Below are 25,626 nucleotides of genomic sequence, written 5' to 3' on the forward strand. Positions count from 1 at the left end.
TTTTAGGAGCTTTTCCTCCCCTAAAGGGCCAGAAGAAAGCCGTTTCTAAGGAGATGACACTCAACAACATGTGGCTATTTTTCATACAGTCCTTAGCATTTTTATCAGGCTATATGTGGTACAACATTCTACGGTATTTTTATCATTGCCTATTCTAGGAGTTGAATGGGACCTATGGACACCATAAGAGTGTAGGCTTTTGCAAATGTGCATTATATTACATGTGCAAATGAGAATATACGCAAGTAAAGGAAATTGGTTGGCCAGTTTAATTTTTATCCCTCTTTGGGAAAATTTTAAAACTTTACTAAAAGTGAGGATCAGTAATATAATGACCTGTTAATGTATTTTAAGAACTTTCCATGTTTTTAAAAGGTATACTGTACCACAAACATGCTATTGTGAGAAGAGGCTATCATAATGTCATCCTGGAAGACTAAGAGAAATTATATTGCCACTGAATATACTTGGAAACTTAGTTCATGGTTAGGAAGCTCAATTTTCCTCTTATCCAGTAGTCTGTACTAGCACAGTGTTCTAGAGATCCCTTGTTTCCAGCAATTGAAGTTATGTTGTCACTAACATTTATGGGAGCAATTGGGGCCTCCTGCATTACTCTATCTTGGTCATCACTTCCTATTTTAAGACAGAAACAAAAACAAACCATTCTTAAACACGTAAGTGAAATATAGTAGTATCTCACATTCTCTGTGGAAAAAGCCAGTGCTCATTAGGCATAATAGTACTAGGATGTGCTTAAACAACAGAAATCAATCCTGGCCATCTCAGTCTCTACTTTGTTGAGTTTATCATCCACCATCATGTTTACGTAGGTTAGTGCTTTCCCATTTCCAAGGGAGTGAAAAAATATCTTGTCATTAAATTTTTCATCTTCAGAATACATTTCATGGATTAATCATTATCTTTTGCAAAATGCACTTTTAAGAGATGCAAATACAGTGAAGGAAGTCTTACAACTTGAAATCGATTGAATTTTTATAGTAAGTGGGTTTCTTGAGAGGCATTGCTGCCTCTGAAGGTTTACTTGAGGGCTGATACTCTTCAGCACAGTAATGCTTTGGGTACCACACTATTGTTGATATGAGAGTTACATAGCTCAAGAAGCCTTTTGTTTTGGGGGTTTTTTCCCATTTTGATGTGCTAACTAATATTAAAAACATTTGGGGATGGTTAAAACAAGTTAATGCCAGACAACTGCATGTTCTCATTAGGGAGAAAATAAACTACTTAGTTGATTAGAAAACTAAATAATAGCTACAGCCAAACACTGGCTTAAAATGATGGGAAGTGATTCGGTCTCCTGTGACAAGGTACAAACAGCCCTCTAGATAGCTGCACAAACAGCTCTATTGTCACCATATCAAAAATATTTGCTAGTCTCTGGAGAAGGAAAGTTAACTAGGAGGCAAGCTGATGCAAATTCAGCCTCTTTCTTCCAAAAGCTTTTAAAGTAGTCTGGTTCTTATTGATTGATAGAAAATATAGTTCTTGTCATCTTGTTTGTGTGATTTACCTTGTGATAGAACCAACTTCTTCCTACAAAGGAGCTACATTGATACATAGTCTAAATGCCAGATGTTCAGCTGCCAGGTGCTGTGGTTTGGAATTGTAAAATTACTAAGATCCAGGTAAATCAACTGTAGTGTTCTGCACTGTTGGCGATAGATTCCCCTGTTGCCTCTAATTACACTGATACCAACTTTGATAGGCAGTCTATAAGATAAAAATAAAGATAAATATTTTCCATTTAAAGTAAACCAAAAAAATACAACAATGTGAATTTCCCCTCAGTTTTGTGGGGAAAAGGTTAATTAACACCAAATATAAGTCCACAATATCTTCATCCTTTAAGGTAACTCAGTGCATATGTAACAAAGAACATAACGCAGTAACTGAAATACCTCATTGACTGGAAATAGTGCTACTGGTAAAATGCAGAAATGTTGATGTGCTTAGTTTGGGAAGTGTTCATTGTTAGATGAAATTTTGAAACTCAGCTTTTTATTGAGTGCCCATACACAGTGACAGTGCACACATGAAGCCCAGCTCACCCTAGAGGCACCCAATGAAAGGAGTACAGAACGAATTCTGTTCATGCCCCCTTCAGATACAGGTGACCCCAAGTAGATCCTCATTCCTTCTAAAGGAATCTGTATTGTGGTTATTCTGCTGATTTCTCCCTCCAGAGTAATGTAGATATGACCATTTAGAAAAAATCCTTTGATGTTCAGTTGAAAAAAGAAAGGTTTTCTATAAAGAAATAGTTGCAGTCTTGAAATGATTGCACACATCAAAGAAGCTCCATCCTGGAATATAATACTTTTCCATAGTATTGGGTCAAACAGGTGTGTAAGTTACTTATGTGGTGAGTATGGGCAGTGTATAGACGGGTATACAGTCGACCCTATAACTTTTTAAATTATTTTAAAGCATATCTTTCTCTTTTGTTTGTAAAACATGTTTATTTTAGAGCACTGATTGTAGTTTCCTTTTCAGCGAGTGGCATTCTCCTACCTGCACTAAAGAATCCAAAAGGAGAATCAGTGTTGCTTCTTATGTGGTAATCAGGGTGTTTTCTGTTGTTTAAAGAAAAAAAAAGACAAAAACCAAATTCTGAATAAAACCTTCCAGTTTGCAGTGTAGTTTTTGTGTGAAGGGGAAGGAAGTTCAAAGGACTCACATTTTATCAAGAGAAAGCATTACAAAGCTTATAGGAAATAGTTACTGTGCTAGCTGAAGTTGTTTGGAGCTCACCAGTTAAGTTAGCCTGTAGAGCCTCACCTCCTCTGCAGTTCAGTTGGTCCACCTAGATTGCCTCAGCAGAGATCAGTGTGTACTTCTAGAAACCCAACAATCCTGAATGTTGCTTTCTATTGGTAGGACCAGTAACTTGGTTTCAGTGACTACAAAAGTGATCTAAATACACCTGCTGACTAACTTTTAGAATTAGTTGTTTGGTGTTTTAGGTGCATTGCTGTGGAGAAACCTATTATCCAGTGGAGGCTGGGGGGCAAATTGAAGCAAGTAATAAAGGGGAAACAGGTTATTTGCTACATGTAGTTATGAGTTTCTAGACAATAGATCTTTTTTTAAAGATAGCTTGTATGTTCAAGTCTATATGATTGGGTAGTTTCTTCATTACAGCCAAACCTTGTTTATTACCTGGCTTTATGTGGATAATTGAAATTCACAAATAATCTAGAAATCCTCCTGTATCTGTTAGTTTCAGTCTCCTCTCTACTCAAACCTGTAAACAGAAATGCTACCAAGTTCAAAATTGATTGGTTTGATTTGTAGTTACCCTGGTCATATATTTGTGAATGTGCTGTTGAGCAGTGAGATGAGTAAAAGGCAACCAAAAGAGGAGAAACTACAAACTTGAATAATCCACAGACTGAATAAATCAGTTCCTGAATAACCAAGAGTTGGCTGTATTAAAATTGTTCTCAAACTGTTTTATTAGATTGAAACCTTAAATCACCAAATGTAAACTTCTACGGTACATCATTCTATTGTTAATTTTTTGGGGGATTTGTTTTATGAATGTTCATTCTCCCCCATGTGGATTTGTCTTAGTAATTTTCTTTTTTGACAATCACTTCACTGAACACTTCTGTAATATTTAAACTTGGTTATAATAAATAATCTTCAATCATGACAAGTAAGAGTTGGATTTGTGTTGATATTTAAGAAAAAATTATTTGCACTGCTAAATAGGAAGATTTAAATTCTTTTCTTTTTTTTTCTATTTTTCTTAAATGAAAATGAAATGTACTTTTACCAGTAGTATTACATGTAGTATTTACATGTAGTATTCACATAGAGCAAAAGGTAAAAATGATCTGTTTTATTGCCATGCAGTGCTATAAACCTTACCTCTGTTAAAAAGAAAGGAAAAGTCAAGTGCTGGGCTTAGCCCACAGGTACATTGGTTCAATTTATATGTGAATAAAGCAGAATGTGCTTGGGACCAAAACCACCTAAGTGGGGACTATCTAAATCGCAAAGAAACCTGGGGAGTTCTTTGGAGCAGTCATTGGTTGGTGCTTTACTTCACTCATTTTGCACCAATCCCCAACAATTAGGAGCTGGGCCTTGGAAATAAACTGAGGGTGCTAGACTTTTGGGGGAAAGTGACTGGAGCCATATGAAAGATGCGATACTGATTTTTTTTTTTTTGCAAAATTACATATTTGTGGATTTTTACATTTAGTATTTTTTTAAAACAGTTTAAAGAGCAAAATAAACTTGTATTCTAGTTGCAAAGTATGCACACATATATTTTGAATGGCTTTATTTTTATTGTGTAAAACTGTTGAACAAATAACTGTGATGCACAAATTCTTTACATATTAAGGAGTCTATGCATTTGACAGTAACTTCTGCTTTATAATTGGGTAATGAAACAGTTATACATTGAACCACTATTGTACTAAAACACATTTCTTTTAAGGTTGTTGTTACAAAACTGTGTTTATTTTATAAAATGGATTTTAGTTTTCCTAATGCCATATTGTTTACTTTAGCCTGTTTGACCTTTCCCTTTTCGTTGGTGTGTTATTTGCATGTTGTTCTGTATGATAAGAATGAATGTAAAGGCTGTTGTGACTATTTAACTTTTGTAAAGGGCTGGTCACATGTGGATCTGTTTTATTAATGCATTTTAAATGATTTTAGTATCCAGATCACCTTTTCAGAAATTTGGTGTTAATACCCCCCAAAAAACAAAAACAAAAAACCTTTTCTCAACAGAAACTAATAGCTGGCTCTATTTTTTTTTAACTGTGCAAGAAAATAAAGTTGATTTTCAAGATAAAGTGCTTCTAATTTTTCTTAGTTGAATGAGGTGTTTTGGTGTTGCATGAGTTTTGTTTGGGGGAGGCTGCTTTTTACATTGGGATTTTGAGGGAAGTTTGTAACAGAAAAGTTGTAAATTGGTTGTCCCAGGCACACCGAATTAGATCAGATGGCAAAATATCCTTGATTTGAAAAGTGCATTTTTGCTTTTGTTCTTAGACTCTTTAACTGTCTTATATTTCTCACATTTGCTCCATTCAGAGTTCTTAGGAAAATGAATTCTCATCACAAAAATTCCTCTTTCTAGGCAAGGGCATTAAAGTGAGAACACTAATGTAAAGGTGGTCTTGCACCATCTTATGATTTAGAAAGATGAAACTCAGAACTATTCCTGAAGAACTTTATTGGCCACTACTTTTCTCATTTTACTCATCTACTTTCACATTCCTTAATCAAAATCAAATAAAGTAATAAATGTGTGTCTCAGATAAGTTTGAACACTTGAAGTACCTGTGAGATTTGTTGGTTACAGTCTATGCGTGTGAGCCCTTTGAAAACTCTTAAGTGGACTGGAGCGTGTTGCACAATCTGTCCAATGAGTGTGATGTTCAGGTCAGTCTACCTCTTCTTTTGGGTAAGGATTTAGGCCATTATTTTTTGGGAAGGTGAGGGGAGAGGGGATGGGATTTTTGTCTTATGTAGATGTTTCTGTGAAAGGTGGAGAACAATTAGGGAGAAGGAGCCTGAAAGCAAATGCTAAAGCATGAAGAGATCTGTTGCTGACCAGCCCTATTCCTCATGAGTTTGGGGGAAAAAAAGCCATTGTTTTTAATTCCCGCCTAAATATGAATTTGTTTGTTTTAAAAAAGTTTGTTCCTGCTGAAAAAAAAATGTATTTTTAAAAGGAAAAAACCCCTCTTTTGGCTATAAGATAAAGTCAGCTGTATGACCAGGTGTGACCATATCATAACATGCTGATATATGATATAAATCAATAAATTTTTATCTCTCAGGATGTTGACTAATCTTCTTTGTCATCTTGATACTCATTTTTAGATCAGAGGCAAGGGACACATCACCAGTGGCTTGAGGTACTAGTAATGTCACCCAAATCAATAATTAATATCTATTTAGTTATGCCAGTAAGCGTGTTGTTCAGCATGAAGCCAAACAAAGGCCAGGATGGCCAGATTCTTTTTGTTCTTTGGATTAAATACATTGTTGTTGAGTTGTTCAGTCATGTCTGACTCTTCAAGACCTCGTAGACTTGTCTGTGAGGTTTTCTTGGCAAAGATACTAGAGTTGGTTTCTCATTTGATGAGGAGCTGAAGCAAATTGGGGTAAAGTAACCTGCCCAGGGTCAAACAACTAGTAGTTGTAGAAGCCTGAATTTGAACTTAGATCTTTTTGACTCTAGGCCTGGAGCTCCATCCACTGCGCCACCTCACTGCCCCATCCCTTGATCAGAAGGATTTGGACCCCCTCTGAAAATAGCAGTATGGCCCACAACCCCCTGATAATTGATTTCCTAAGTACTAAATAATTCCTTCTACCTGCTCACCAAAAACAGTTAGCAAATCCTCAGAAGAACTAAAAAAAATATTAATTCTGAAATACGAATGATCATATAACCGGTCCCTAAAATTTGAACCTTTTGGATTTCCAAATGAATTTGTTTTAAAAGGAAAGAGTATTATTCTATTAAGTTGTTGTCTACTAGGTATTATTCTCAGAAGCCTAGGTATAATTAGGCAAGGTATCAGCAAGCAGACAAGGTCTTACAATCTGCCTGGCCCTGTGCTAAATGTTGGGTATGCTGTTAAAAATAGACTGTGAGAAGTTTATAGACCACAGAGTGGCTGCCAAGTAGAGCTGTTTGAGTCTGGGAAATCACTGGAGTCTGGAGGGTAGTCACAATTTACAGAATCAGTGGTAGTATTGATTTGATCACAGTCCCCTGAGCAATAGGTGGAAGTGGGGCAGGACATCTGCCAGGGACAAATAGGTTGAAAGGACATGGGCCAGTCTGAAGGTCTCACCTGTCTGATCTGCCTGACCCTTGCACTGGAGGAAAAAAGGGCTCATGATTTAAGCCCCTCATGGCTAGTACCTTCAGAACATTTCGATGATAGTACGTGCTAAATAAGAACTGAACGGAAGACGGTGCCCAGGAAGGAGTCCAAGGACACCTTGGCTCCACTTAGCATTTCTGTATAGAAGTGACTCCCCTGCTGGCACTTGTTCTTTTAGCTTAGGCTGGAAGTCCGAATGCCTGGGTTTGAATTCTGCCAGCTCTATAACCCTTGGCAAGTCAACTCTGACCTTGGTTTCCTGTAAAAAAAGAAGAGACTTGTGCCTCTTCCCAGGGAAAGTGATTTGTGAACTGTATAGCTGGGTACAATGGGAAGATATTAGAATGAGCCTGGTAAGATGGGAAACCAAAGAGTAAGGTGGGAGTGTATTGAAGTAAAAGAAAACATACAGAAATGACAAACAGGATTAATGCAGATTTTGCAGCCTGTTAAGCCCAAGGCTCTTTACATTGGAAAGGATATTAGGATTATACACTCCAGCCTGGCACACTGGCAGTAGTCCATCTTCTGGTTAAAAATTTCCAATGACGAAGAGCTCACAATCAACAAGCATAATATGTGCCCACTGTGTGCCATACATTGTGTTAGGTGCTAGGGATACAAAGAAAATCCTACCTCCAGACTCATCTCCGACTGTTCATTGGACATCCATAATCGGATCCTGTAGACACCTCAGATTCAGCATGTCCAAAACTGAATTCACTTTTTCCCCTCAAACCTTCCCCTCTTCCTAACTCTTCTATTACCATCGGTCCCCAAGACTGGAAACCTAGGAGTCATCCTTATCTCACCTCTTACCCCATATCTAATCTGTTTCTAAATCCTGCTCATCCTGCCTTTGTAACATCTCTTGAAAAGGTGCCCATCTCTCTGAATTTGCTACCACCATGGTTCAGGCCTTCACCATGGCAAGCTTGGACTATTACAATCATGTGCTGGTTGGTTTCCCTATTTCCAGTCTCTCCCTGCTCTGGTCCATCCTTCTTTCAAATGCTGTCAGATTGCTCTTCCTAAAGTGCAAGTCTGCTCTTGTCATATACGCCAAATCAGTCCACTCTGGTGGCTTCCTCTTGCCTCCAGGATCCCTCAGTCTGCCTTTTAAAACCCCCTGTCACCTAGCCTTTTCTTCTCTTTCCCTTCCCCCAGCCCCTCTCCTCCACCATGCAGCAACACTTACCTTCTCGCTCTTCATCTCAGGACTACAAGCATTTTTACTTGTCCTTCTTGCCTGGGATTCTCTTCCTCCTCATCTCCACCTCTGCACAACCCTGGCTCCCTTCAACACTCCCCAAAGCCCCCTATTCTACAAGAAAACTTTCCTCGTCCCTCTTGATGCTGGAACTTTCTCTCCTTACAAATGTGCTGGAGCCAGCTCGTACCAGCTCCAGAGAACTGTTTGTTAAGTTTTCAGTGTGAGCAATTACACTTCGGAAATCAAGCAATGCTATAAATCAGGGTTTGATTTATTGCCTTATTGATTGTCTAGACTTAAAAGAGAAAATGTTAATAACTCAGATTAAACTTAAAGGTATGTCTTGCTCACATGTATTTTTCAGAGAGCCAGATGTTAAATATTGCCAAGTGGTAGAATTAGGGAAGAAATTCATTTCAGGTATTGAAGTGTCCCCATACCTGAAAGTATGGAGATAGATCATTATTCCCATACCAGCGTAGATGAAGAGGGAAGGGGTAACCTATAACAAGACCACAAGCTGGAGCCGGGTTGTGAAGGGCTTTAAATGCCAGTAGACTTTATAGTTGATTCTAAAGTAAAAAGAAGCTACTAGAGTTTGCTGAGTAGGAGAATGACATGGTCAAATCTATGTTAGGACAATTCTGGTGTTAAAAAGTTGTTGTTAAAATTGCCATTTTTCATCTTTGTATTAACCCCATTTTACTAGCTCAAGTACTTAAATAAATGCTGAATTGAATTAAGCTGAAATTGACTTATACTCACTGGTCCTAGTTTTGCTCTCTAGAATAGTACACAAGTCTTACTTGAAAATTATTACCATATCTTTTCCCTTTTACCCCAAATCTTATTTTCTCTGAGTTAAATATCCTCAGTTCCCTAAATAATTCCCTATGTTTCTGAAATCATGATATGGTTATCAACATTTGTTTTACCACTGACACTCTTTCTTCACAAAACACAATTGGGTGTTGAGTTGTTGTTTAGTCATGTCTGACTCTTCATGACCTTATTTGGAGTTTTCTTGACAAAGACACTGGAGTGGTTTGCCATTTCCTTCTCCAGCTTATTTTACAGATGAAGAAACTGAGACGAACAGGGTTAAATGACTTGTCCAGGGTCATACAGCCAGTAAATGTCTGAGGATGGATTTGAACTCAGGAAAATGAGTGAATCTTCCTGACTCCAGGTCCAGCACTCTATCCAGTGCACCACTTAGCTGCCCTCTGCAAATACTAGGTAATAATTACTGTTAGTTGAATCAAATTAAATTAAGTTAAATTAAATTCAGACTCTCCAGGGTCTGGCCATAGTCATACTGACCACAGTTATTACTTCCTTTTGTCTGCATCTTTCTTCACCACCTCCAAGGAAACTTGATGAGGAAAACTAACTGAAACTCACTAAAAAGTACAGTTATCAATTCCCACTTATGTGGCTACTCCTCCCAAAGAAGTGATTAATGATTAAAGCCCCCCAAGTGTAGCAGCAAATGCAGTGCTTCAACTGAGTGTGGGGCTGCCTGCTCTGATCGCCCCAGGTAAAATCAGGCAGGAAGTGTCTCCAAGTCAGCAAGAGCTTGCTCACCATTTAACTCACATTTCACCAGAAACCTTGCAGTAATAAACATTCCCTGAGGCAGCAAATAAGAGGAAAATATGATAAGTCCATTTCGTTCACTGACCCATCAGCGGACATTCATATATTAAGTACCTAATTTTGTTTACCAAGTCTAATCCATGGGGAGAAAAAGAAAAGTAAAAGACAGTCCCTGCTGTCAAGAAATGTACAGTCTAGTGGGGGAGGGTAGATGGGAAAACAGCTGTGTACAGACAAGCAAGATGTATGAAAAGTAAACAGATAATCAATAGCGAGGCATTAAGAGGAATTGGAAAAGGTTGCTTATAGAATTTGAGCTGGGACTAAAATGATGACTGGGGCCATCTCCAGTCATCCTAATCTATATCTCACCACTGGACCCAGATGACTCTGGAGGAGAAAGTGAGGCTGGTGACTTTGCACAGCCCGCCCTCACTTAAATCCAATTCACTTGCAAGTCATGGATCATCTTCCTGCTGTCATGGTCCTCCTCAAGAATGAAGGACAAATTGCAATGACAACCATTTGATGTCCTTTAGGGATCTTAACAGATTGGCCAGGACCAAAGAGGTAGAGAGGACAGAATTATTCATTTTCTTGGTGATTTCCCCACAAGTCTATACTTTGAGAAGAAAAATTAAGAAAAAACAATCCCCACATAACTATTGAAACTGCCCTTTCCAAGGTCGATGATGACCTCTTAATTGTTAAACCCAGACTTTCCTCAGGCCTCATCCTACTTGACCTTCCTGTACTGCTTTATATTGATAACCATACCTTCATATCTCTTTTCTGTTCTGGTGCTGCTCTCTTCCTAGTTCTCCTATCTTTCTGACCTCTCCTTCTTGAACTCTGTAGGTATCCTCCAGGGCTCTGTCTTAAATACTCTTTTCTGGACACTCTCTTCCTTGGTAATCTCATTTGCTCCCATGGATTCAGTTGTTATACATGTTATATATAATAACTATATATTATGTATTCCTCTTCATAGAAGACTCCCAAATACATATAACCAGACCCAATTTCTCCTGTGAAGCCCAGGTCAGCGTATTCACTTACTTCTTGAGCATTACCATAGAGAAATTCAACAAACTTAATATAGGTAAAACTAAACTCACCTTCTCAGCAAACCTAGTCCTTTTCCCAACTTCACTATTCTTCTAGTCATAAAGGTTTGAAACCTTGGAGTAATCTTTGATTCTTCCATTTCCCTCATGTCCAATATCCAATAGGTGTCCAACTTCTGTTAATATCATCTTCATAGTAACTCTCGAATCCATCCCTTCCATTCCACTTATACCACTACCAACCTAATTCAGACCCTTATTACTTCGTCCCTAGCCATTTGATGGAAGCTAAGTGACACAGTGAGTTCATCTTTGTGAGTTCGAATCCAGCCTCAGACACATACTAGCTGTGTGACCCTTGGCACTTCATTTAACCATGATTGCCTCAATTTTTCATCTGTAAAATGAACTAGAGAAGGAAATGACAAACCACTCCAGTATCTTTCTCAAGAAAACTCCAAATGGGGTCAGGAAGAGTCAGATGTGACTAAACAACAAAGCCTTTTCATTGATCTTACTGTCTCCAATCTCTTCTCCAATCCAGATCCAAAATAATCTCTATATCATGATGACCATATTACTTCCTTGCTGAGTGCTCTTCCATATCACTTTTCAGGGGTTTAATAGTTTAACTTGTTCCAAATCTTCTGAACTAGGTTCTGATTGATACAATCAACCAGAGCAATGGTATCCAACAAGTTAATATTATCTGTGTTCTATTAAACTTTTTATTTTTTTTAAACATTTCCCAATTATATTTTAATCTGGTTTGACTGCAATCCCTATGGAGTTGCCCCCAGTGCATTGCTAAGTCCCTCAACCAATCAGAACATATTTCCTTTCAGTTTCACTCCAGTTATTCAATGGCTTTCAAGGATTATCAACATTTGTTGATTGACTAAATAAGATATGTTCTCACCTGGTTAAGGTATGAAGGCATAGAATCTTATACAACTTTAAATGGGATATAGCAATTATCCAGACTGACCACCTCCTTTTTCCTTGCGAAATATATCCCTCTCATTACCTCTTTTTTAAACATTAAGATAGTCTTTAACTCTGAGCACTAAAACGTTGAAGAGATCACAAAAATTAATTTACACAACTATTTATTTTACCACTAATTGGTGTGTAAATCTGGGAGGATTCAATGTTATTTAGTAAATAGGGATGACTGTCATAGTGATTAATGAAAGTTACCAAGGATGTCAGTAAAACATAATTCTTCCCCCTTCCCATCTCTGTTTTAGAGAAAAAAATCGGGGGAGGAGGAGGAGGGATTATATAAGTTGCAAAAAATAGAAGGATTTTCTCAAGAGTTACAGAAGTTGGATGCCTTCTGCCAGTGTCTCTTCCTTCATTCCTGTCACACATGTCTCCTTGCCAAGACAAACTCCTCTACAGGCACAAGTGATCCCATTCCCCACCTTTGCCAGCAGAGTACTCCCTCTATCGTCCCCATTCTCTTATCAGTCTTCAGCCTCTCTTTGTCTCAATCCTGAAAGTAAGAAAGTAAAAGTGACAAAGGACGTGGATTTTTAATCAGGTCAAACAATGCCCTCTTTCCACAATGTTCTATTTTTAGATCCCAGTCATGAGCCATTTAGGAAAAAAGGCCTAATCATCCCAAGAGAATCTGACCTCTCTGCAGTTTTTGACCCTGTTGATCACCCTTCCTTCTCAGATAGTACCCTCTTCTCTAGGTTTTCACAGCACTGCTCTCTCTTGGTTCTCCCCCCTGTCGTTTAACAGTCTCTTTTGCTGTATCTTAATCTATGTTATGCCCACTTACTCTGGGAATCTCCCAAAGCTCTGTCCTGTTCTCTCTTCTCCTTATCATTTTCTTGTTGATCTCACCCGTTCCCATGTATTCAGTTATCATCTCTATGCTGATGATTCTCTGACTATTTAATATAGCCCTAGCCCAGGGGTAGAGAACCTGAGGCCTCTCAAGGCCACAGGTGACTCTCTAGGTCCTTCAGTCAAAGAGTCACACTTGAGGACCTAGAGGGCCACATGTGGCCTAGAGGGCTCAGGTTCCCCACCCCTGCCTTAGTCTCTCTCCTGACCTCCCTTCTCACATCTCTAACTTCCTATTGAACATCTTTAACTGGATGTCCCACAGAAGTCTCAAACTCAACTTGTCTAAAACCAAACTCAGTATTTTTCCCCTAAAACTATCCCCTCTTCCTAACTTCCTTATTACTATCAAGAGTGAAACCATCTTCCCAGTCACTCAGGATCATAGCCTGCTATCATCCTGGATTCCTCATTCTCTTTGACCTCCTCCCCCTTTACACACCCTACAGGCACTCTCTTTTCCAAGTCCTCGTATCTCTTGTTTATTTTCCCCCTGACATTGCTACCACCACAGTGCAGGCATTTATCACCTCACGCCAGGACTATTGCAATAGCGTTTTGATTGGTCTCAGCCTCAAATCTCTTCCCACTCCAGAATGTCCTTTATTCAGCTATCAAACTGATCTTCCTAAAGTATGAGTTTGACCTTGTCACTCCCCCTACTTTTCAATAAACACTGTTACTTAAGGAATAAATTTCCTATTACTTTCAGGATCAAATGTAAAATCTTGTTTGGCTTTCAAATCCCTTCATAACCTGACTTCTTCCTACCTTTTCATTCTTACACCCTCCTCTCTTCTCCTCTATGTACTTTCTGATCCATTGATATTTGCCTCCTTGCGGTTCCTTGTACAAGACTCTCTATCTCCTAATTCTGGACATTTTCACTACCTGTCCCTCATACTTGGAATACTTTCCCCTTTTGTCACTACTTCCTGGCTTCCTTCAAATCTCAGCTAAAATTCTTCCTTCACCAACAAGTCTCTCCCAGTCCCCTTTAATATTGGTGCCTTGTTTCCAAGATTACCTGCAAATTATTCTGTCTGTCTGTCTGTCTGTCTGTCTATCTATCTATTTATCTATCATCTATCTAAATATTTATCTGTATTGTTATTTGCATGTTTTGGGGGTTTTTTTGCCATTAGAATATGAGCTTCTTAGGGAAAGAACTGTGTTTCTCACTTCCTTTGTAATCCCCAGCACTTTCACAGTATCTGGCACATATTAGGTACTTAAATATGTGTTGACTTGACTTGGAATTTGCTGTTAGAAAAACACGTGGACTTAGGTTGACTAAAACATGGAAGGGAACAGAGAAGAGTCCCTCATTTGGGGATGGAGGAGGAAGCAGCACCACCTCTGGCAGGTGGTACTGACCATTACTGGTCAGAAGTCTTGTCAGAGGAAATCAAATCCAGGCTGCATCCATGTCTAGGAGTAAACCCTCTTCAAACCCTACCCCCAATCCCATGAGACCATGCTCACTATCATGGCATGATGTTCAGGGTCACATCCCTGTGCAATCATGTAAATAGATGCTGGCAGATGGGTTACAATGGATGTACTGTAGTGGTGGGGTATAGTTAGTCACTCAGAAGTTGGGTCCTCTTCCTATCTGGGAACACAGGAATTAATAATAGTTATTGGATACTCCAGATTCCATCTCAAATCAATTTCCTCCAATTTGCTCTAGGTCAAGGATTCTTAACTTGGAATCTGTGAACTTTTTTTTTTTTAAATTGATAGCTGTATTTCAGTATAATTAGTTTCTTTTGTAATTGTATTATTTTGTTTTATGTCTCTGAAAATACTCTGCTGATAAGGGGCCCATGAGCTTCACCAGACTGCCAAAGGGATACATGACCCAAAACGAGCTAATACTCTCTTTGCTCTAGGGGTAGAACCTTCCAGTGACATCACTACCTCTGAGACGACAAAACAGACCCAATCTATTCCCTATCTCTTTGCCCAGTTCTATCCAGAAAAGTTAGGCTCACATAGGTTTCATGTCCTTCAGTTACGATGAAAGACAATTCAGGAAGTCATCTTCTTGACTTCATCCACTCTTGGTTAGGCTGGTAAGCAGCTTAGTAATGGCTTCTGGATGGCAGAGTGTAAGAGTTTTAAAGGTCTGAAAGGCAATTAGGAAAGCAAAGAAAGTGAAACTTATGAAAGATATGGTTTTTACTAAGGTCAAACAATGCCCTCTTCACACAGTGTTCTATTTGTAGATCTTAGCCATGATGCCCAATTGTGGCAAAGGCCTAATTATCCAAAAACAAAAGGAAAAAATCATTTCTAGTGTTTGGGAACTCTAATAGCCTGTGAGCTTTCATGTATTATTCATACCACCTCAAATGTAAGAGTGGCCTAACTCTAACGCTACCTGAAGCTGCAAGACACTGAAATAAATATGAAGAAAAAAACAAAAACCAACTTTTTCCTCCTCCCAGCAGATAAAGCCTTGTACATGAATAGCACTAGATATGGAAGTTCTCCATTGCTTCATAACCTCTCTACACTCTCTCCAACAAGTGGTTTTGAGAATCTGTTTGAACATTTCCAGCGATGGAGTGCTCAGTATCTCACAAGCACATGGTTAGTGAGTCTTCTCATGTTAAACTGGGAACTGTCAATAATCATAAGGGTAGGAGAAATCTTGAAAGGCCATCCTGTCTAGGTCTCATTCTTAGAAAGATTGAGCCAAAGCAATTATGTATAGAGGGCTAGCCAGATTTCTGAAGGTCTCCAGGCAGAGCTGGGCCAGGTCAAAGGCTGTGAGTGAAGAAAATGAGAGGCAATGTGACATGACAGAAAGGTCACTGCATTTAAAATTCAAAGGTTGAATTTGAGTCTTGGCTCACTCGGCTTACTTCCTAGGTAAGCAGATCGGACAAGTCCTTCACTTCTCAGTTTCCCCATCTGTAAGTCAGGGATGATAATACTTGTGTAGTAGTGGTGGTACCAGGGATCTGGAGATGTCAGGTGAAAGATATTTGACTGAGAAGTACTTCAGGGGTGAGGAACCTGCTTGGGGGGTCTCCACCCTGATATGAGCAGTGCCTTTTGTTCCTAGCTCTTCTTTCTGGGCTGTGATTTTCTCTTTAGGCAATGTTCTCAAGCCTGATCCTTGGAGAATTGCTTCCATTTTTTAAAGCTTGCGTAAGATGAGTTAAGAAAAAGGGGATATGTTCCTTGGTGTGCTACCTTGCATACCAGATGCAACCTGCACCAAATGAGCAGCTTGCTTGTTCTATGACTAGATTCATATAATCCCTTTCCTTTCTCCCTAGGATCTCCCATCTCCCATTTTCTGACATCATTGCCTCCTACTATTCCCCCTTCCCTAAGGAACTTTCCATCACATTCTAACAGTTCTTTAAAGGCTCAAGTAAATAGGTATTAGTTAACTCCACTTGCAGTTGCAACTATATAGTGTTGTTGTGTGGAAAATGGTTTTCAAACAAAGTTCTGTTCAAAAATGGATCATCATTATTGCTATTAGAATGGGCCATTTCCAGAATTTCCATGGAGATCTCAAAAGTCAGCTTGAGATTTATCTGTTGAGAAGTCATTTCTAAACAATGCATTTCCTCTCTCTCTCTTTCTATTGAAATTCTTTTCTTTCAAGACCTAGTTTAGATGCCTCCTCTTCCAAGATGTCTTCCCTGATCCTTGTAGCGGAAAATTATGTCTAAAACTTCTTATAATACTCTGCCCAGATCTTTTTAATTGCCCTTATACACACTCTTCAGGTTGGCATTTTGAGTGCCAGCCTACCTGTCAGTTTATTTTGTAATACACTCTCAGAGCTTGCTTGCCCAACTCACCGCACCACTAATAGGTTGGGTCTTCAGGGTGGTACTATCACTTTTAGAGTATTAGGGGCAACCCTCTAGGAGGTAATCCTCCTAAACACTAGCTCATAAGCCCACACCATTGTGCTTCTTAACAATTAGTCATTGGACTTAGGGGCAGCTAGGTGATGCAGTGGATAGAGCACCAGTGCAGGAGTCAGGACCTGAGTTCAAATCTCACCTCAGACACTTGACACCTACTACCTGTGTGACCTTGGGCAAGTAACTTAACCCCAGTTGCCTCATCCTGGGTCATCTACAGTCATCCTGATGAATATCTGGTCACTGGATTCAGATGGCTCTGGAGGAGAAGTGAGGCTGGTGACCTGAACTGCCCTCCCTCACTGAAAACAAAGTCCAATAAATGCAAGTCATGTCATTAGCTCTCTGATGACATGGTCTTCTTCGGCAATGAAGGACAAACACACACACGCTGGACTTAGTTCTTTAGCAAATGGAATAGCAGACAAAGTAATTACAAAACATTTCCCACAACACCAGGAGCATACTTTCCCACAAATGTATTCAATCTAAGAGGTAGGGAAGTGTAGACACAAATATAATGGAAGTGAGTCATAGGTGTAGGGAATTGTGTTCAAATTGAATGTTTTTCTGGTCTGCCTGTCCCATCATCCCATACAACCCCTCTAGTCATTATAGGAAATTGTGGTTTGTCCTTCATTCTCAAAGAGGGCTATGACATCAGGGAGATGATGACATGACTTGCAATTAAATTGTATTTGAGCGAGGGAGGGCTGTGCCTCACTTTCTTCTCCAGAGCCCTCTGGGTCCAGTGGCTGCATATGGATCAGGACAACTGGAGACTGGTAAATTTATAAGGAGCCAGTATAAAGGGACAATAGCAGGAAATAAGATTGTAAAAGGGAAACTGGAAATCAATCATGTACAAACTGTCCCATAGATCAAAGGATTGTAAATTGCAAAATTCACATTGTAAGAAATGTGCTGAATCAGCAGACGCCATCTAGGCACAGGTGTAAGGGTTCTTGGCTCTCTGATACATCAATCCAGACAAAATCCAGACCTCCACAGTCCAGACCAGCTGCACATCAAAGGGGGTTGTTTCCTTGCTAATTGCTATGTGTATTCATTGTAGAACCCCTGCAAACAAAAATGTCCTATTTAGAGAGATGTTAGGGAATATACAAAGCTGGAAATTATGGGGAAAGTGAATTGAAACTAAAATTATAAAGCAGATCTACTAAAAAGAGACATTCTCGGCTTGTAAATCACTATCTGGCCATCTGGTCAACTTGTCCTGAACAGTGTTTCACATAATGGAAGTATTCACCTGTGCATGCCCGGAGGATAATGGGATTATGCCATACCAGCAATGGCTTATAAAGGGACAGATTTAAGCTTTGTTTTCCACAGAATTATTAGGGAACAGGGACAAAGTAGGATCATAGGATTTAGAGCTAGAATGGATTTTGGAGATCATCAAATCCAACTCCCTCATTATATGAATGAGGAATCTGATGTCCAGAATACTTAAGGAACTTGCTCCAGAAAGTAAGAAGTACAGCCTCAGTTTGGATTCAGGTCCTCTGATTCCAAATCCAGGGTACTTTCCTTAATGCTTAGAAATGCTGGACTGGCTACTTGAAGATGGCCAATTGTGTAGACTTTTAAAAGCCAACCAATCTTCAGTCTATGTATTTTAAGTAAAAGAAATTAGAACAGAGCTAAGGAGATGTGGTGATATAGTAGAATTTAGACCCTGTTTTTGGCTTTATTATATCAGTAAAAGAAAAAAGAGGATAAATAACACATTTATTTTAAAATGTAGATTGACCATACTTCTATGGGTGGGTAGGGCTAGATCTAATATACATGGACTGAATGTTGCTGTCTAGCCCTATGGACTGTGAGAGAACCTCATCTGAAATACATTTAATGGATGGGAGGGAGATAAGTAGAGAGCTGTTGACCCTGATAACACTACCACTAATTCTAATAGCTAACATTTATGGAGAACTTTTAAGACTGCAAAGCTCTTTACATATTATATCTCTCGGTTGACAAAAATAATGGAAGGAAGAGAAGAGGCTTATGGAGCTGAGGTGCCCTATTGGGACATGGAAGCTAGAGAGCCACAAGACATTGGGCATTGAGAGAGACTTGTATAGGACCTGAGCTAATGCAAAAATAAAATTGTTAAAGAAAATTATAACATATTAGAGCAGGAAGGGATCTTCAAGATAATACCATTAACAACAACACTTCTCTCATATTTCTCCATGATGATCCCTATTCTTAACACATGAAAAAATGTGTTATCTTGATGATCCCTTCTCACTCTAACATTCTATCATTTTAAGACTTCCCAGAATGAGATCACTTAAGGTAAGATTCCAATATATATTGTAAGGGCACTAAGTTCATTGGTGAGGAGAGGCAGGGGAGTCTCAAAAAAGGAATTAACCAATGCATGAATTTTTGATTCCTTCATTCATTTCTGACTAGTCAAAAGAGAGGAGAGCTCCTCTTGGGGGGGGGGGGAAGGGAGAGATGGGAGAAAATTTGGAACTCAAAATCTTATGGAAGTGAATATTGAAAGCAAAAGATAAATAAATTTATAAAAAATAGAGAAAGGAGAGTTCTCATTAGCTGTCTACTATATGGCAGGTACTGTGCTAAGCAATGGGGTTATAGATGCAAAAGTAAGACCATTTCTATCCTTTAGAAGCTCACATTTTAATAGGGAGAATCAGTACTTATACTAGAGTAACGAAGGAATGATAATCTCGGAAGTCGGAGGAATAGTGAATGGAACAGTAGGGCAATCAATTGATACAGCTTCCTGAAAAGACCTGGAGGAAGTGAGATTTTAGAAACTGAGGGAATGAAAGGAAGGAAAAAGTTTGGTGGGTGATGGAGACTAGAGGAGGCTGAAAAGCAGTGTTCTAAAAGTTACAGGGAGATAGGTATAGGCTCTATATAAGAAAGAATTCTAGCATTTGGAGCTCTTTAAAAACAGAATGGACGCTCTTCAAAAAGTTATGAGCTCCCCATCATTGGATATGTGCCTGGGATCACGGATTTAGTGTTGGAAGGACCCTCCAAGATCCTCTCGTCAAAGGCCCTCATTTTATAGGTGAGGAGCCTGAAGGTCACATAGACTTAGAATAATCCAGTCAGGGCTTTTCCTCCAAATCCAGTGCTCATTTCTTTCTGTCCTGCTCTTCCTGCAGAGGTTATATGAGTTGGTTAGGGCATTGGATTCTTGTGTCAGGTGGGAGGTCAGACTGGATCAAAGGTATCAAACTCACACCTGCTGACACTTAAAGCTCCTGAGTATGGCTGAAACCAGATTAAAATGTAATCAGAAAATATTTGACAAAATAAATAAAAATACAATAGATCAGATAACGTTAATATTTGATTTTCTAAGTCAATATGCAGCCTGCAGGGATCCATATGTACAATTCAGTGGCCCTCATTTCTATTTGAGTTTCATATCACTGAACTAGATGACCTCAAGACTCTTTTTAATGTTAACATTTTATGTTTAAGTGACCATGGACAAAGTTCTCTCTGTGACTGACTAATAAGGCTTATTTTCCTGCCCTGCTCAAGATGAGGAAGAGATAGGAAACCCAGCCTTGTCAAAGGGTAAAATTTATTTTTCCTGTGTTCTTGAGGAGTCTTGCTGGCAAGGCCAAAGAGGGGAAGGAGAGGCAGAGGGTCTTGGCAGCCTAGGCCTCAAGTTCAAAAGGAGCCTGGAATTGAACTGATAATTAACTGTCATAATCTGGCTACTTGGCAAGCCAGTTTGAAAGGTTTCATTATGCTTAATATCAGCTGTAACATTATGCAAAAGCTAAATTTTCCCTTCAATAGTGCATCTGCACAGAAAAAGGGCTTTGTTAGAGTTTTAAAAAATTCAGATGCTTTCTCATTCTAGAAGGGTAGGAACTTGTTTTGTTTTCATGTATATTCATTTTTTTTTAATGGCTTAGGACTTCAAGAGCTACTCTATGGCTTCTCTGGACCTCAGAAAATTCCTTCTTCCTAAGTGTAAGAGCTCTAAGTGGACTCTAATGGAAGCCAGCTGAGGTTGAACTGTCAGGCCTCTGGACCTTCTCAAGCCCAACTCTTTCCCATTCATCCTTAGCTGTTTGCTGAGTGCTAGCTCAAGGGTGTAACCAGATTATCTGCATGTTCAGGCAGTGGATGGGGACACCCGAGGTCCCCTGAAAGAAGAGGGAAAGGTTACTTTCAAGAGTGGCTGAGCCAGTTAAGAGTTAGTGTATTGGATTACATGCCCTCTAAAGCCCCCTTTAGCTCTAACATCCTATGCTTTTGTCACTTGACAAAAGGCACATGGCAAAATTATTCCCACTAGAAAATTTACAGCAAAATTCAGTTTCTTGGCTTTATTGATCATAATGATAAAAACTTCTGTGGAAAAAGAAGCATTCATTTCACCGGCATTCATTCATTTCTTGGTGGTGATCAGGTCAACATCACTAGTGTCTAGGACATTAGTGGGGATTTTTCTTTCAGGGAAATCTAGAGGGACCGGGGTTTCTTCAGCAATAGCCCCTGGCAACTGCAGAGGCTGCAGCAGCAGACTGCAGGAAGCTATGGAGGCCAGGAAGCAACCTAGGTCCATTGTTCAGGCAGCTCAGCTTAAAGCCTCTGGCAGTAGGGAGCAGCTGATCTAAACCTCAGCCCTGAGAGACAGCCCTGCCCCCCCCAAAGCTTAGGGGAACCAAACAGCTAAGTCTAATCTCTTGACAAAGGATTCAGAAGTCAAGTAACTGGCTGGGAAAATGTCCAAAAACAGGGAAAAAATAAGACCATAGAAGGTTACTTTCTTGGTGGAACAAGTGTCTCCTCCCATCCTTCCAGATGAGGAGGAACAAGGCATACTGTCACAGGAAGTTAAGACCTCTGCCTCCAGGGCCTCCAAAGTGAACTTAAACTGAACTCAGGTCATGGAAGAGCTCAAAAAGCGAATTAGCAGCTTGCTAAAGGAGAACCAAAAAAATGCTGAGGAAAATAACACCTTTAAAAAGAGGCTAACTCAATTGGAGAAAGAGGTCCAAAAAGCCAATGAGGAGAAGGAGGCATTAAAAAGCAGAATTAGCCAAATGGAGGAGAAGGTTCAAAAGCTCACTGAACAAAATAGTTCTCTGAAAGAGAAAATTGAGTTCATGGAAATGAATGACTGTGAGATAAACCAAGCAGTTAGAAAACAAAAGGAAAAGTTTGAAAAAATAGAAGATCATGTGAAACATCTCATTGGAAAAACAACTGACCTGGAAAATAGATCCAGGAGAGACAATTTAAAAATTATGGGACCACCTGAAAGCCATGATCAAAAAAAGAGCCTAGACATTATCTTCCATGAAATTATCAAGGAAAATGGTCCTGATATTCTAGAACCAGAGGGCAAAATAAATATTGAATGAATCCACCAATCACCTCCTGAAAGAGACGCGGAAAGAGAAACTCCTAGGAATATTGTGGCCAAATTTCAGAGTTCCAAGGTCAAGGAGAAAATACTGCAAGCAGTTAGAAAGAAACAATTCAAGTATTGTGGAAATACAATCAGGATAACACAGAATCTGGCAGCTTCAACATTAAGAAATCGAAGGTCTTGGAACTGGGATTAAAACCAAGAATCACCTACCCAGCAAAACTGAGTATAATACTTCAAAGGAACAAATGGTCATTCAGTGATATAGAGAACTTTCAAGCATTCATGTTGAAAAGACCAGAACTATAGAAAATTTGGTTTTCAAACACAAGAATCAAGAGAATCTTGAAAAAGTAAACAAGAAAGAGAAAACTTAAAAGACTTTCTAAAGCTGAACTGCTTGCATTCCTACATGGAAAGAAAATATTTATAACTCTTGAGACTTTTCTCAGTATTTGGGTAGGTGGAGGGATTGTACACACACACACACACATACAGACAGAGAGTACAGGCTGTGTTGAATCAGAAGAGATGATATCCACAAAAATTATATATAAAATAAAAATTAAGGGGTGAGGGAGGAAAATACTGGGAAGAGAAAGGGAGAAATGGAATGGGGCAGGCTATAACTCATAAAAGAGATAAAGAAAATTCTTGTTCAATGGAGGAGAAAAAGGAGAAGAGGAGAGGGGAAAAGTGAAGCTACTCTTTCCACATATGGCTTAAGGAGGAAATAACATGCTTACTAAATTTGGTATGGAAAATCTATCATATTAGAGGAAAGTAGGGGAGGAGGTGACAAGTGGGGTAAGGGGAATGATAGAAGGGAGGGGGAATGATAGAAGGGAGGGTAAATGGGAGAAAGGAGTAACTAGAAATAAATACTTTGGGAAGGGACAAGGCCAAATGAGGGAATTAAAAAATAAGGGGGCATAGAGTAGGATAGAGGGCAGTATAGTATTACACAACATGATTATCATGAAAGTCTTCTGCAAAACGACATATATTTAGTCTGTACTGAATTGCTTGCCTTCTCAGTGGGGATAGGGAGGAAGGGAGGGAGGGAAAGAAGGTGGAATTCAAAGTATTAGAAACGAATGTTAAGAATTATTATTGCATATAACCAGGAAATAAGAAACACAGGTAATGGGGTATAGAAATTTATCTTGCCCTGCAAGAAAAGAGAAAAGATAAGGATAAGGGAAGGGTGGGGTATGATAGAAGAGAGGGCTCATTGAGGGAAGGGGTAATGGAATGCAAGTAATTAGGGGGTGGGGAGAGGGGAGAGATAGGGAGAAAAATTGGACATGTTACAAAGTGATGTAAAAGCAATTAGTATTAAAACAATTGACTGAATTAACTACTGAGACTAAATCAGAGCCATCTTTAGATTGGGGAAATGAATTTTAGTCTAAATCTAGAGGCAGGTAACTTCCGGTAAAATTTGGCATTGATGGAAATGTTAAGGTTTTAATGGTAAATTTGATTTTATGATTGTTATTTAAGCAGGAACTAAAACAGGTATAGAAAGGCATGTAAGCCACTTAAGACTTGCCGCAAAAGATGTTCCTTAGCCAATAAGAAATTATAGTCATATCTGAAACCTGGTCATTGGAACTTGCTAATTTAAGATGCTATGGGACTATTAACTGACTGTTCTTCTGAGTCTAACTCCAGGTATGGATAGCAAGAAAGGCAGTATGAGCCTCCAATCCATGATGCCAGTAAGCCTGTGAGCTGCTGGTAGGAACTGCAAAAGGTGATCTCATGGGAAGGGTGGGAGAACGGCTGTTTAGCCTGGGCTGAGGTAGGATTCTCCTGACTCAATTTTCTCACTGACACCTGGCAGACTCTAAGCCTCACTGAATGCAAGTTGATAATCTACTCCTGCCTGGAACTGACATGAAGTGGGGGAGATATTTTTTTCCCTGCAATGTCCCTACTCTTAGTGGCAATTTCCTATAGTCAAAAGCTTGTAAGCTTAATACCAGATCAATTAAATTATAGATTGTTGGTAGGGGAACATCCAAGGTCAAGTCTAAAATTAAGCTATTAGGCTTAGGACTTTAGACCAACAACCATAAGTTAGGGTCCTTTAACTCTTAGTAACAGTGTGGAGACAATTAGGTCAAAGGCTTATGAAGTTAGCATACATAGTTATTATTTGTGTCTCAGTTGGATAATGTTAAAAAAAATTTATTTGTGGTCTATATTGTAAATACTTTAAAAAAAAAATCACCTGACCAAAGGTTGGAATTGGAATGAAATGAAAAATAAAAAAAGTAGTGTCCTGAAAAAAAATAAATAAAATCAATATACAATATTGTTAAAAAAAAAAATCCTGAAGGCAGGAAGAGAATATGAAAATCAGCTAAACCATTTCAATTATGATGGGCTTAGAACATCAAACAGAAAATTTTATATTTGATCCTGGAGGTGATTGGGAGCCACTGAAATTTACTGAGTATGGTGGTGATATGGTGTAATGGCAGGTAAAATAGGATCTTTTACTGTTTTTGTTTTAGTATAATAAAGAAGTATAATGCCTCTATTTGAATGTGATGGAGGAGGTACTGGTTCTCAAGGGATGTGATATCCTTGGGCTCTAAAAAGTGTGTAAGGACTGAAGTGTGGGGTTTTATTTGGGGGCTTACTGACTGGAAGTGTTTGTTTGGCCAGAGGAGAACTCTGGGAAACTGTTTTAAGGCTCTCCCCCTCCTTGCCCTCCCCCTCCACTTTGAGAATCCAGATGTCATGCTTCCCTCTCTGGTAACTATGGTCAGACAGTTGTCTGTTGAATTATGGTCAGGAAGAAGATGCCATATCTGTTGACTTTTTTGATTTCTCTGTATTTTCCTTGAATTTCAGTGTGCTGATCCCCCTGAATTAGGTAATGATATAGGTGCTTGGCTAAAGGAATTCTACGTGTGCTTGATTAAAGTCATTGTTAACCCCTCAAAAATTGCCTTTTCTTTTATAAATGCAGATCTAAGAACCTGTGATAGCAATCCTCCCTGTGTATGTTGGGGTGCTTACTGATACATATGGTCAGACCTGTGTTTTAAGAAAATCACTTTGGCAGTTGAATGGAGTGGGTTGGAGTGGGGAGACTTGAAGCAGGCAGACCAACTATCAATAGTTCCAGTGTGAGGTGATGAGGGCCTACACTAGGATGGTGGCAGTATTAGAGGAGAGAGGGGGATATATTGGTGGGATGTGACAAAAGTGAAATCAGCTGGTCTTGGCAACAGATTGGGTATGGGGGATGAGAGACAGTGAGAATTAAGGATAACTCCTAGGCTGTGACCCTGGGTAACTAGGTATAATTGGTGTCATCCTCTACAGTAATAATGGAGGTAGGAGAGGGGGAGGGTTTAGAGTCCAGTTTTGGACATATTGAGTTTAAGCGTCCAGTTCAATGTCAGAAAGACAGTGGTGATGTGAGATTAGAGGATGGCAGAGATATTAAGGAAACATAGGCAGATTTGAGAATCATCAGTATGGAGACCATAATTAAATCTATGGGAGCTGATGAGATCTCCAAGTAAAATATATTTAGTATTTTATTTTTAATATTTATTTTTATTTTTAACATTTTATTTTCCCCCAATTACATGTAAAGACAATTTTAACATTCTTTTTTTCAAATCCAAGTGTAGTATAGAGGGAGAAGAGAAAAGGGCCTAAACTG

At 39.1% G+C, this 25,626-nt stretch overlaps 1 protein-coding gene across 10 annotated transcripts in view; it reads left to right on the forward strand.

Moving 5' to 3' along the window:
• LPGAT1 (lysophosphatidylglycerol acyltransferase 1) overlaps positions 1–25,626 on the forward strand; it is a 162,937-nt gene that overhangs the window by 98,729 nt on the left and 38,582 nt on the right. For 3 of the 10 annotated variants that reach the window (XM_072647898.1, XM_072647900.1, XM_072647893.1), the window contains one exon: positions 7–5,833. The exons of the other annotated variants lie outside the window; for them this stretch is intronic. In XM_072647898.1, the coding sequence (XP_072503999.1) occupies positions 7–158 (152 nt within the window). In that variant the 3' untranslated portion in view covers positions 159–5,833. Of the gene's footprint in view, positions 1–6; positions 5,834–25,626 lie in introns of those variants that run through there. 10 annotated transcript variants of the gene reach the window in all.

This window comes from Notamacropus eugenii, chromosome 2, assembly GCF_028372415.1.
Source record: "Notamacropus eugenii isolate mMacEug1 chromosome 2, mMacEug1.pri_v2, whole genome shotgun sequence".
NCBI classification, from domain to species: Eukaryota; Metazoa; Chordata; class Mammalia; order Diprotodontia; family Macropodidae; genus Notamacropus; species Notamacropus eugenii.